The sequence below is a fragment of the Elephas maximus genome, chromosome 1 (genome assembly GCF_024166365.1).
Source record: "Elephas maximus indicus isolate mEleMax1 chromosome 1, mEleMax1 primary haplotype, whole genome shotgun sequence".
NCBI classification, from domain to species: domain Eukaryota; kingdom Metazoa; phylum Chordata; class Mammalia; order Proboscidea; family Elephantidae; genus Elephas; species Elephas maximus.
Window position 1 is genome coordinate 17,113,481 of NC_064819.1, and position 14,017 is coordinate 17,127,497.

General features: G+C 39.7%; 1 protein-coding gene across 14 annotated transcripts in view; it reads right to left on the reverse strand.

The window, feature by feature from the left end:
* The window catches only part of LRCH3 (leucine rich repeats and calponin homology domain containing 3), a 120,730-nt gene that overhangs the window by 26,303 nt on the left and 80,410 nt on the right, over positions 1-14,017 (reverse strand). For 10 of the 14 annotated variants that reach the window (XM_049879068.1, XM_049879088.1, XM_049879021.1 and 7 more), the window contains exons 11-14: positions 8,137-8,188; positions 7,583-7,732; positions 5,679-5,726; positions 3,008-3,061 (exon numbers count right to left, since the gene is read on the reverse strand). In XM_049879068.1, coding sequence (XP_049735025.1) covers positions 3,008-3,061; positions 5,679-5,726; positions 7,583-7,732; positions 8,137-8,188 — 304 coding nt within the window. The remainder of the gene's footprint in view (positions 1-3,007; positions 3,062-5,678; positions 5,727-7,582; positions 7,733-8,136; positions 8,189-14,017) is intronic. The other 4 variants (XM_049879118.1, XM_049879107.1, XM_049879058.1 and 1 more) reach the window with 1 other exon arrangement.

Consider the following 14,017-nt stretch of genomic DNA (forward strand, 5'->3'; position numbering starts at 1 on the left):
ATGAAAGGTGTGTGGTGAACAGATTTTACTATTAAAACAAAAAAATACTAAAAGCTTAAAGATACTAAAGCCTTTGTAAGTTAAATAATTTAAAAGTAGATCACAAATTTCTGAATCATGGAATAAATTAACAAGAACACATGTGGTCATTTAGAAAAAGGTATGCAGAGGCCAATAAAATTAATACAATTTGTATTTTTAGTGAGAGTTGATAGAAAGCAATGTCTCTCTTTTTTTTTTTTTTTGACAAAAAGCATTTAAAACATAATATGCAATAGTTAAGGAAATTACTACAACATAAGCTACCTTTAAGGCAGAAAAACAAAGAAATAAACACGGTATCAAAAAACAAGGCCATCACAACAGTAATACACTGTATTATGCTTCACCTGTTAGACTTCCTGTGCCTCCTTAATCAAAAGGACTAAAATTACTGCCAATGTCAAATACAAAAAGGCTCGAAGCCATTATGTTGGCAAAAGAAAAAAAGTGGAGGAACGAGGAAGTTTAACGGCCTAGATACTCTTATAAAGCAGATTCATAGCGACCCTATAGAACAGAGTAGAACTGCCCCATAGGGCTTCCACGGCTGTAAATCTTCAGAGGAGCAGACTGCCACAGCTTTCTCTGGTGGAACAGCTGGTGGGCTGGAACCAGTGACCTTCCGGTTAGGAGCCGAGCTAAGCATTGCACCACCAGGGCTCCTGATACATAGATGTAATCACCATGAACTTGAAGGGTGGTCGTAAGAGGATGTTAGTGTGGCTGATGTTAAATATTAATAGTATTTCAAACGCTACATTTCAATGTCTTTAAATCAAATTCAGCAGTTATCTCACTGTATCATCAGACCTTTTCAACAGGAACCAATTTACTGCACATTTGCTAAATTCACAGCACATACGTTCACTCAAGAAATACTGGGCACACGATATACTCCAGAAACTACGGTGGGGATGGGTATACAAAGGTAAACACAATAGGTCATGCCCTTGGGCCCATGACGCTTACAGTAATCTAACAGGGGAAAGACAGAAACATCCAAATAAAAGTACTACAGAGAGAAAAAGTTAACTGCAGAGACATAAATTTGATTTGGGGGGGCAGAGTTTGAAGAAAGGCCATTCTAAAGATGTGACATTTAGGCTGCTACCTGACAGCTGGGTAGGAGTTAACCAAGGTGTATATGCAGGGAGGAAGGGGCATTCCATGCGGAGGGAACAGCATTTGCAAAGGTCCTGAGGTGGGAAGCCAGCTGCCACTGAGTCAGTTGTGACTCACGGCAACCCGATGTGTGTCACAGTACAGCTGTGCCCCCTAAGGTTTTAATGGCTGATTTTTTGAAGTAGGCGGCCAGGCCTCTCAAGGGTTCACCGTATTTGTAGAGCTGAAAAGATGCTGGCATAGCATGAGTCTAGAGACAAGACTGGTGAAGCTGACAGCAGCCGGAATGTGTAGGAGCTTGTACACCGTGTTGAGAAGCTTGGACCGTCTTTTAAAAGCAATATGAAGCCTCTGAAGAGTAGTTTTGAACTGGTCAGGGGTATGATTTAAAATACGACTCAAAAGATAGTGTTGGCTACTACTTGGCATACCAAGAAATGTGAGACACGATCCTTGCTTTAAAAAGCCATCTAATTTAGACCAGATGTGTATACTGATAACTAAATACAAGTGCATCATTTCGATAAATGGCTGGAAGCCATTTTAAATTGCATGCTGAAGAGTTTTTGCTTGTTTTTCCAAATTTCATTTTTTTCCTCGACAAGAGTCTGGACATATCACTTACTACATGTGTTCTTAAATCTCATCTTCAGTTTCCTTAACTGTCTCCAACTACAGTAAGGGAAGCAGTACAGTGTGATGTTTAAGGGTGTACATTCTCCAGCAGCCAGATCTAGACTCAAGGCCAGCCTTGCACTTACTTGCTACGTGACCTTGTACGCGTCCTGTAACCATTCTATGCCTTCAGCAGTCATTTGTAAAATGGTTATAAAACTTCCCACCTGTTTGTTTTGAGGAGTGAATGAGGCAATTCTGGTAAAGTATGTGGATCATCAGAAACTCTAGTATTTTCCTGCATGAATTTAAATTATTTGCTTATTTGTTTCTTATACCAATTAACTCCCTCTAAAACTCCAGAGACTGGTGGTGTATTCATCTATAAGACTGCCCAGTTAAAATGTGCTTTATCCATCTCAAAGGAAATGAGGAGCGCAGAACACACAGGCATTTTAGCATGCACTTCACGCAGTGGGTGACACAATGGCAGCAGTTAACAGGTTTCTGAACTGCGAGTTTTCAATACTACTGTCAAAAAATAACATAAAACATGATAAGACAAGCAATTCTGCAAGTGGTTAGAATTCTCTTGCAAGGCTGAGAAAAGTAAGTAATAAAGCTCTTATGCTACATTCATTTTCAGCTGATGAAACAGGCACTGCAAGGAAATCAGTGTTGAAAAGGACCAACAGCATTCTAGCCCCTGTATTCCTGAGTTTACAAAACGGACATGGAGGAATAATTTTGAGATGTAAGTATTTAACATCTGCCTGAGTCTGGGATTTACAGCAGCTTAAACTACCTAGAGAAAACACGATGCCAAATATACAGTTGTATAATTAACATCACAGAGTAGGGCAACCATTTACACAGGTGACTCATGGGTCAAATTAACAGAGTAAGTGCACCTGGATCCCGAAACAACATTAAAAATAAAAACTAATATTGTGTTATGCTACACACAGACACACACACAAAGTCAATGCGAATGTTTCACTTTTGGAAGCACTGACAAAGGTATCTGAATCCTAGCTGCGGAGCTCTGGAACACTGGGTAAACCACAAGTGGAAAGGTAGGGAAGAGTTACAGCTACGTGTAAAGCATTTAGTAATGATACTCATCATGTTTTATGATATTAAATCATTTCTAAGTGAAAAGTGCAATAGCTATTCTTCAATCTCTAGATACAGCAATTTCAAACTCCGTTTTTTGCAAAGCTCTTACCACTAGCAAGGCACTATCATCAGTGTGCTGAGACCTTCTGGATGGGAAAGGACACTGGAGAGGTGGAGAAAAATGAAGCAACGTCAAAAACAAACTGTGCACACACAATCAATTTCACAAATACACACAGGGAAAGAGACGTTTACAACATATTTGCAAAGATGCTGACGTAGAGGACCACATTCACCATCATCTGGAAATCACGTGCCATAAAAGCTAATAAGTTCACTCCAAACAGTGATTTTCTTCCAAAGAGTTTAAACAACTTCAAATATGATCTTAATGCCTAAAAACCTTCTAAAGCAAAGAGGGAACAGGGATTATTCTCTGTTCACAAAGAAAAAACTGCAGTATAGATGAAGCAAAAACAAAGAATTTGTGGTCATTTAGTGAATCTGTAACAAAACTAATAATGCTGAGGCCGCGTATGTACAACCGAACACCTCATGGGATCTGGTTCCTTGGTGTGGAGTTTAACGTTATGGTTTCATGCGACATCCCAGGTAATTGGCCTAATACCATGTTTAGTGCTTCTCTTCTAGATCCTAATGTATGGCATAGTGCCTGGGGTCTTAAAAGCTTGCAGGCGGCCATTCAACGCACAACAACTGGTCTCCATTCACCCAGTGCAACAGAAGAGCAGTCAGGAATAAGAGGAGGGTATGAAATGTGTGGCTAATGCCTCCATGAACAACTGCCTCCTTTGCCATGAGACCAGAACAATTGGATGGTGCCCAGCTACCATCGCTAAATATTTTGATCAAAGATTCCAAAGAAGAACTCTGATCAAAAGGAAGAAAATGCAGAACAGAATTTCTAATTCTCATAGATTCCAGACTTCCTGGAGCTATGGAGTCTGGATGAACCCCTGAAACTACTGCCCAGAGATAACATTTAAATCTTCAACCAAAAATATCCCCTGAAGTCTTCTTAAAACCAAACAATTGTTTAGCTTTACTAGTTAAAAATGTCTGCCTTGAGCATTATATACTTTTAAGAACTATCTACATGGGATTAAATTGGCAACAGCAACTCAAAAAATGAGACAGGAACCTTAGGGGGCAGTGAGTTTATATTAATGAAGGAGAACAACTGAGAAAAGGAGGGTGAGAACGGTTGTACAACTCAAAGAATATAATCAATGTCACTAAGCTGTACATGTAGAAACTGTTCAAAAAAAAATAACAATGTTGACAGATCGTGATAACTGTAACTACTGTCACTGAACAGTTTGTGTGGAAATTGGCAAATGGGAACCTAACTTGCTGTGTAAACACTTTCACCAAAACTAATACTATTTAAAAAAAAAAAAAATTTTTTTTTTTTTTTGAACAATTAAGTCTAAGAGTCATGATTTTCAGTGTAGGCATCTCTTCATTATCCTTTCCAGACAAAACTAGAGTTAAAAATTTTTTAAAGTTGTACATCTTATTTTCCAGAGAAGCTTTAGTTTTTAGATAATAAATTACCTAAAACCACCTTCAAGAAGGAAATACTGGGGCAAAAAAGGTAAACTGTATTAAACTTATCAAACTTTGGTTGTAAAAAGTTTGTACAGAGTTATTACCACGTGAAGAAAAGACAAGTGAAAACGTGTGAGTGAATCTTTCAGGTATTATAACGTTCCCATATAAGTAAACAAAAACTTTATACTGGCTTATTTAAAACATTTCAAACAATACCATTTGCCCATGCCAGAAACACTTGTGCTTTAAAAACACTGTGCTGGAAATAGATGCTTGTACAGCCCCACTGCGTTAGGTTTTCAAATAAGTTATTTTATAAAAAGTAGAGTTCAAATTCATGTGAAAATATACCTTAATGCCTTTTTAAAGGAAGTAATAATTACAAATTGAAGAAATGGGAAGGTAAAGAAAATGGTTAATGAAAACAGGGCTTCAAACTGGTTCAAACCCCCGCTGAGGATTTGTATTTCCACCCCAGATAGCCTGATCAGAATCTACACTTTCACATACGTGTGATAAATTTTGAGAACCACTGCTCAGCTAGAGGTTCTCAGAATTGATCCCTAACCAGCAGCACTAGCAGCGCCTGAGAACTTGTTAGAAATGTAAATTCTCAACAGGGGTTTGAACCGGAGCAAACCAGTTCAAAGCCTTGAATGAAAAGCCAACTACAATAAAAATATGCATTTAGTAAGCTTCATTTTAATCAGATCAAAATAAGGGCATTAATTTTTAAAAGGCTAAGCAATTATTTTACATCTTGTAATGAAAATATACTACTTAATATTATAAAATCCATATGTACAAAGCATAATCAACACACACATACTTAGGAAATGACCATGGAAGCTGAGGTGCTATGTACAATCTTTTTTGTTTACTGTCAATGCTAACAGCAATGCGTCATTCATACAGGCCAGTTACAGCCACCATGCCGCTCCCTTCACACAGCATGCTTCTAAAATGGTTCTGGGGGAAGGGAGGCAAAATGATCCCCAGGTGGATATGTAGAGATTTTAAAAGACCTCCTCTAGAGGTTCTGATAAACTTTCGGGCCTGGGTTGTCTTTTCCCTCAAAAACAGAGTTTTGTGAGGGGGAAGAAAGAAAAATGGCAAAATTTTGATCACTGAAAACACATGTAAAGCATTTCATTTCCATGGCAATAGTAATAAATTCCAAAGGAAAGGTGATTACATAGACTTACCTCAGCATCTAAGGGGGGCTGTTTCTGTGGACTTTGTGACGCTTTTTGCTGTACACCCGCGAACCCCCCCCAAAAAAGGCAATTTGGTTAGAACCTTGAAAACTAGAAATGTATTTACTAAAATAATCATTCACATTAATTTCTGTATCTCCTGTGTATAATACTTTTCTAGATTTACTGGTGAAGAGATGTTGCCCCTTCCCTTAAATATCTTACAATTTAAATGAGGAAAAACAACAACCTGATGAAGAGTATTTTCATATATCTATTCTGTGTTGTTGTGTGCCGTCAAGTCAATTCCAACTCATAGCAACCCTATAGGATAGAATAAAACTGCCCTACAGGGTTTCCGAGGAGCAGCTGGTGGATTCAAGCTGCCGACCTTTTGGTTGGCAGCCGCAGCACTTAACCACTGTGCCACCAGGTCTGCCATATCTACAAACATCTATAAACAGAAGCAAAAACTGCGTGTAAACAAACACATTCACAATCCGAGGGGTGATCTCACCAACCATGGCTTCAAATGTCACTTCAGTTTCAGCTCTCTCCTACCACCCAAATTTCAGGTTTGTATTTCCAACTGCCTATGGAAATTCTCTACTTTGAAACCCCAATGTCACCTCGTATGCAACATATCCAAAAACAAACTCCCAACTTCCTATACTAACTGCCTCTTTCCCCAATTTGCCGATTTCTTTTATATCAAATATCATAAAATCTGTGTAGTCAGTGTTTGACAATATGTTCTTATATATAGTATGTCAAGTGATTCTTTCTCTTACTCTAGGAGATAAATAATTGTAACCACCACGCCCATTTAAAGATAAGGCAGGTCAGGGTGAGAGAGGTGATGTGACGTGAGCAAGGCCACAAAGCTGATCAGCACCGTCAGAGGGACGTGGGCCTCCGTCTTCTGACTCTAAATACTACACTCTTTCCATAGTTCTAGACTCCCATTAAAACTACTCCTTTTGCCTCAAAACTTAGCTTTGAGATCTTTTTTTAAGCTAATCTTCAGTGATTTATTTCACACTCATCACATACCTATGCACAAAGCCTAAGTCTCGCTGATGCTTCTTTTGAAATCTCTTACAGCTAATTTATAAAACCCACTGTGGTGGCAGAGGATGCGGCACCCACCATGCCGGGACTAAGCATTAGGTGCGTCCGTAACAATTCTGAAACAGTTAACATTTAATAGTTAAATATTACACACGAGGAAACGAGAAATGCACGATGGCTCAGTGACCTCTGTGAAGTCGAGCACACAGCGAGCGGTAAAGCGGAACCAAGTTCAGACATTCTGAAGTCAAGCTCCTAGCGCCGCACACCAGGCTCCCCTCAGTCACCTTAGAAATCGTCTAGTTTTACTCCTGCATTTTGCGTCCTAGCCTCATCGCTGCAATTGCCTTCTGTCTCATTTTCCTCCTTCCAGTCTCTATCTTCCTAGCCTCTCCTACATGTGAGCAGGTCCATTTTTCACAAGTATTTCTCGCCTCATATTTTCTCCTGCTGAAGCACTTACAATGGTTCTTTTTGACTAACAGATCAAGATTAAACTCTAATTTGAAAATTAATCAAGATTGTCTATGATGACAGAGATTGAGGACATGGCAGCCGGATAGTTACGTGATATGTCTAATGACAAACTGCTAATTAAGAGGAGACTCCTGTCAAAAGAGCAAGACTTCTGAGCGTCCTCACGCCTACCTGTGTGGGGACAAGCTAATCACAAGTAGGAGACAGTCACACAATTTAGTCAAGATTCCTTATTTTGAGAAAAAACTATAACTAAAAGTTGCTATTTCAGTGAAGACACTAAAAACTGACAGTCTCAGCAAAACAAGCGAGCACTTACTTCTCAGGAACCTGAGAAGCATCATTCAAGGGGCTCTATGACTCACCTTGACAAAGTCCAGGACAGCTTCTCTCTGAATCTGCTTGGTCCTCAGCTTTTCCTCCTCGTACTGCAGGGCAGCCCGCTGTGCCTCCCTCCGAGTGCGCTCCACTAGCTGCTCTCTTCTCCGATGAAGCTCCAAGTCTGTGTGTGACAGCTGCAACCAAAGTACCATTGTGCACATGCAAGTGGAGATATGGCCCGACTTATCGACACTCCTGAACAATCTGGGGAACTACCTGACCCAAGCAACCTTCTCTGTAGTCATCTGGCGCTTCTTAAAATTCACGGCTCATCTTTTCCTATCCTTGCACTGTTGTCATATGTATTATAAGGCCATTGTGTGCATAAAAGTTTTAGTTTTTGTCTGGTGTCTAAAACATTGTTGCTAAGTATCATGTAGTCATGTTGTATTAACTGTATGGTAGAGGTGACAGGTAGTAAAGTTTACAGATATCTGTCAATGAATGGCAATTTAAGTACTGCAAAAGAAGAAAAACATTTCAGTTAAAAAAATACAAAAACTAAAACAAAAAAACCCTACAGTATTCTCAAAGTTACCTGGTTGTGACTTGGCGAAAGTGACAAGACAGAAGATGGCTCAACTGGAACTCTGACCCAAAAAAGAGAGAAAAAAAGGAAAAACTCTTTGATAACAAGGCAGACTTAGAATGAACAAGTCAAATCCTATTGTTAGAGTAGATCTCTATTCCTCAGTAGGCAAACTGTCAAGTTGCACTAAAAGAGTAACTGCATTTTAACGTAACCTGAATGAGCTCAAGTCATTAGGCTACGTATACCTGATGTCTCCGACTCACGTTTCACACGGCAACACCTCTGACTTACCTACAGCTAGCTAACTGTCTGCCAGCCCAGGCTGATGACACAGTCGGGATCACGTTTTCAAACTGTTTCATTTCTTTATAACACATGTATGTTATCTTCTTTTCTACCATGACTGAAACAAGATCCATGTGAACTGAGAGGCTTTTATACACAAAGCCATTTTATCAACAGAAATCTCCAGTACAGCAGAACCTGGTCACCCTGCTTGTACAGCACTCCCATTCTTATTTTCAGTCGATGGAGCAATTTTAACAACGAAATTAAAGATCCTGTTGCTTTTCCTTTGTAAGAAAAATATGAACTGTGATCTGATGCTTAAAAAATAGTATTTACCTTCTAGTTTCATCAGTGTTAATTCTCAGTTTGGCATCTGTTCTCTTCCTGAACCAGATTTAGTGTTTCAAGTTGCTATACTCTAAAACTAAAAATGTTGGAGCAGTGCCTTTTTGACACTTAGAGCCTGAGCTTTTTTTTTTTTTTTAATTGTGCTTTAGGTGAAGGTTTACAGAGCAAATGAGTTTCTCATTAAACAATGAATACACGTACTGTTTCGTGACATTGGCTGCCAACCCTGCAACGTATCAACATTCTCCCTTCCTTGACCTTGGGTTCCCCATTTCCATTTGTCCACCTTTCCTGTTGACGGCAGTGGGTTTGGTTTTTGTTTTTTTCCCTGTCCCCTCCTGCCTTCTCACCCTCGCACCTAGGCGGTGTGCCCGTTTAGTCTCGTATACATGGTTGAGCTGCGTGTATTACAGTTTGTTTTATGGGCCTGTCTAGCTTTTGGCTCAAGAGTGAACCTCAGGAGTGGCTTCAGTACTGAGTTAGAACGGTATCCAGGAGCCAAACTCCCAGGGTTTCTCCAGTCTCCATCAGAACAGCTAGTATGGTCTTTTTGTGTGAGCTTCAATTTCTTCTACATTTTTGTCCAGCTCTGTCTGGGACCCTCTATTGCGATCCTTATCAGAGCAGTCAGTGGTGGCATCTAGCTGTCCTGGACTCAGTCTGGTGGAGGCTGTGGTAGTTGTGGTCTATGAGTCCTCTGGACTAATCTTTCCCAGTATCTTTGGTTTTCCTCATTCTTCCTTACTCCAAATGGAGTGGGGCCAGTAGATGTAGCTTACATGGCCACTCACAAGCTTTTAAGACCCCAGATGCTACTCATCAAAGTAGGATGTAGAACATTTCCTTATAAACTGTTATGCCAACTGAGTTAGATGTTCCCCGAGACCACCACGGTCCCCAGCCCTCAACGCAGTAACTCGATCCCTATGGGAGTTTGGATGTGTCTACTAAGCTTCTATGACTGCCTTGGTCAAACTGTAGAATCTGAACTTTTCAACTATGATTATTAGCCTGTCAAACACAGGGCTGATTCAAATGCACTGAATCAATGCGCTATTAAAGAAACAAAAACAAAACCCAAAAACTTCCAGTAGTTTCTTACTACCTACTACTAATAATATTAATCCTTCAGCCTGGCATTCAAGTCTCATCACATTTAATAAACATACCCACTATGGAATCTTTTCCCTAGCAAGATCCCTACATTCGTCATATTAATTCCTCCAACTACTAATTATTAATTACTTCAAGTCTTTGTTCATGATACCTTTTCCAGACTGACAGCATACTGAAGTACAGGATTTCTTCCCCTTGCCATACAAATCCAACCATCCTTGAAAAGCCATTAAGCCTTGTCTCCTTCATAAAGCCTTTTCCAAAGATCCCAACTTACAGAGATCTACTCTTCTCTGAAAAGGTCTTTTTGACAATCTTATTTTTCTTTTTAAATTGGGACTTCTTCCCTTGATGTACATGTGTAATCAAAATTCTTTTGCATTTATCAACTATGAGTAGTGTCATTTTTGGATAATATTTTTCTGAGGCAAACAGAAGCTAACAGTCATTAAATTCTTGCCCTGTATTAAGTCACTTATCCACACAGTATTCCTCAATTACTCCTCACGACAATTTTATGAAGTAGGAACTATTATAATCCCCATTCTACAGCTGAGAAAACTGAGGCATGTAAGTGAAGTAACCTTCCCCATGATGACACAGCTAATAAGCTGTACAGCAGATTTGAGTCTTTATCTACCTGATGCTACAGTAGTTTGCACTTTCAATCACAAGGCATGCAGCCCATGAGAGCTAAAAGGGACCTCAGAAATCATGGAGCCCAAGCCACTAATTTTACAAATGAGAAAACTTAGGCCTTCATCGGGTAAGTGAGAGCTACCTACTGGCAGAGCCTCAATTAGAATGAAAGCTACCTAACTTGTAGTTCAACGCTCTTTCTACTATACCACATTCTCTCCCACTTTACAGAGACAGAAGCTGGGAAGGAGAACACAGAGATTTAAAAGCATACGGATATGAATATAAAGAAAAAAGTTACCTGAGATGCCAAAAACTAAGCTATGAAAAGGTAAAGATGGAGGCAAAGAGAAAGCATGGTATATGAGCGTATAAAAGTGGCAGTGAAGAATACATTTGAAAAATGGCATTTCCCCCATGTCAACCATCAGGTAATATTGATCCACATGGCTTTGTTACTCCTTGGTGCCACCTGTGTTACTTCATGCGTCATGAATTTTCATCTGTAAGTTTCTCAGGGGGAATGTTACTGACATTTCAGATTAGATTTATTGATGTTGTGTAAGACTGTCCTACACAGTATCCCACCCACTGCCGTCAAGTTGATTCCAACTCATAGCGACCCTAAAGGACAGAGTAGAACTGCCCCATATAGTTTCCGAGGAGTGCCTGGTGGATTTGAATGGCCAACCTTTCGGTTAGCAGCTGTAGCTCTTAACCACTATGCCACCAGGGTTTCCCCTACACAGTATAGGTAGTTTAAACTTATTCCCCACCAGTAGCACCTGCAGTCATTTTGGCAGCCAATCTCTACAACGTATAAACATATTTTCAAATATCCCCTCGGGAGTGGCTGTCCCCTGTTGAGAACCACTGGTCTACATTAATTTCCTGAATTATAAAAATATAATAAATAAGAAAGCAAAAACTTGAGGTAGACTGTTCTTTCTACTCACATTTTTTCTTATATTGGCTTCAAATCCAAGTAGGAATTGCTTTTTGCTTCTAGGAAGCAAAAGTAAGTTCTGATAGTATGAATTATGTTTTAATTTTTAAAAGGTACAGAAGAAATTAGTTAATAATTTCCCTAGACAAGATTTAAAATAGCAATATTGAATCTGGAAAACACTCCCTTAAATCTTACTAATCTTGCCAATCTTCGTCTTAGCACTCTCAGTCAGTGCTAGTCAGTCAAAAGCTATCAAGGAAAGAGAGTTGGCAGGGTAAGATTTTTAACTGGGATACACCCAATAAAGGATGAAAATACAGGCCCATGTACTAGTCCCCTGAGTCTGGAAAAAGCAGCATGTTATACTGGTTAAGGGCAAGGACTGTGAGTTAGTCATGACTGAGTTTGATTCCAAGGCCTGTCACTTTTTAGTGGGTGGCTGAACATAAATGGTAAACTCCTAGGTCCAACAGCCCAGGCTCAGAAAAGGGAAGCTTCCCCCAGTGCTGGCAATTCAAGGCTTAGAACCTGGACATTATACCTGGGTGATAAAGCTTGTTGAGTAGCAGAACTGCTGTAGCATATGGTAATACGAGTTGGTTTTGCATGCCGGTGTGGCTGGTGACAGCAAACTCTTCTGACTGGTGAGAAGGCCAATCTGCCGAGGCTGCCTAGGCTCGTGTCCTGAGGCACATCCATGAGAAAATAAGGGAAGCAACAGGGAGCATCTGTGGCTTATGTACATGCTTTGGATTACTGAATATTTGCTTTGGGGATAATCCAAAGTAAAAGCAATCTTGAATAGACATAAGTCATCATTCTTACACATCAGTAAGCCCAGAAAGGCTCCATGATTTAGTTTAATTCAATGAACTAGGTGAGGTATTTAACTTCCTCAAGCCTCAGCTTTCTCACTGTAAAGTACGTGTAATCACGCCTACCTCAACAAAATGTTATGAAGATTAAATGAGATATTACAAATAAAATACTATTCCTGGCACACGGTAGCTCTATGATAATTATTAGTGAGCATTACCCAGTACAACCAGTGCCCTCGAGTCAATTCTGACTCATAGCGACCCTATAGGACGGAGCAGAACTGCCCCATAGAGCTTCCAAGGAGCGCCTGGTGGATTCGAACTGCCAATCCCTTGGTTAGCAGCCGTAGCACTTAACCACTACGCCACCAGGGTTTCCTTGTGAGCCTCACCTAGATCTAATTCTAGAAAGCAGGTGCCTGTTACCTTTTCAGTCCTATCCTTTTAGTATTTTCTAGAACTGGACATGTGAAGTATTTCTTACAGAATTTGCACATGGAAGCCGTAGTGGTATCCCTAAGGGCAGCCTGGCTGGAGCTGGGCAGGATTCACCAGGTAGAATTTTGACTAGTCTCCGTATCTTCCTAGATCTGATCCTTTGCTTTGAAGACCTAGAGACTCCTTTATGCTATTATCTGGGGAATCTCTAAAAACAATGGTTCTCAAAGTGTGGTCCAATGGCACCTTCAAGATCCTTTCAGAACTATTTTTTTAAATAATATTAAGAATTTATTTGCCTTTTCTACTGTGTTCACATATGCACTGATAGTACAAAAGCAGTGGTTGGTAAGGCTCCTTGCGTCTCAGCATGAATCAAGGCAGTGGCACCAAAATGCACTAGCAGTCACTGTATTCTTTATTGCCAGGCACCGACAGTTAAAAAAAAAAAAAAAAAGTTTCGCCTAAGAATGTCCTTGATGAAGCAGCCAACACAAATTCTACTAAATCTTGACCCTGGAGTGCACATGTTTTTAGTCATCTATTATGCAACAAAATGGGAAGTACACACTAAGGACTTCTGCTGCACACCAAAGGACAACGTCTCCAGGAAAAGCACTTGTGTGACTCAGCTGCAAGCTAAACTGGCTGTTTTTTTTTTTTCATAAAATACTATTTTTACTTGCAAGAATGACTTGACAGATAAACCATGGTTATTCAGACTTGGGTATTTGGCAGACACTTTATCAAAAAAAGAAGTGAGCCTGTTGCTTCAAGAAAACTGCGATAATGAAAAAGTTCATGATCAGAATTTTGGAACATCTGTATCCATCACAGTGAGCTTGACAGCTTCCCAACACATCACCATTTTTCTATGAGATCAGTGATCATGTCAATGAATGTGATTTTTTGAAATTATATAATAAACCACGTCAACATTTAAAATGATCTGCATAGGTCACTGAACCAATATTCTTCAAATAACCAATGCATGATGTTACAAAATCATTTATAAAGGATCCATTCAAAGTGGAAAACAGACCAATGGATTTTAAAATTACAGAGTATGAAAGTTCATGGATACAGTTTATTTCATATTGTAGTTAACCTTTAAGAAACCATCACACAGAGTTTTGGAATAGTGTCCCAGATTAATTACTTTTGTATGTGGCCTTTAGTACCATTTTCTTGTAACTCCTACCCAGGTGATAGGGTAACTGTAGCCTACCAAGGAGACTGATCAGTTTTGCCTTAAAAGAGAGCCAATTCCAGAGCAAAGAGGAGAACCCAA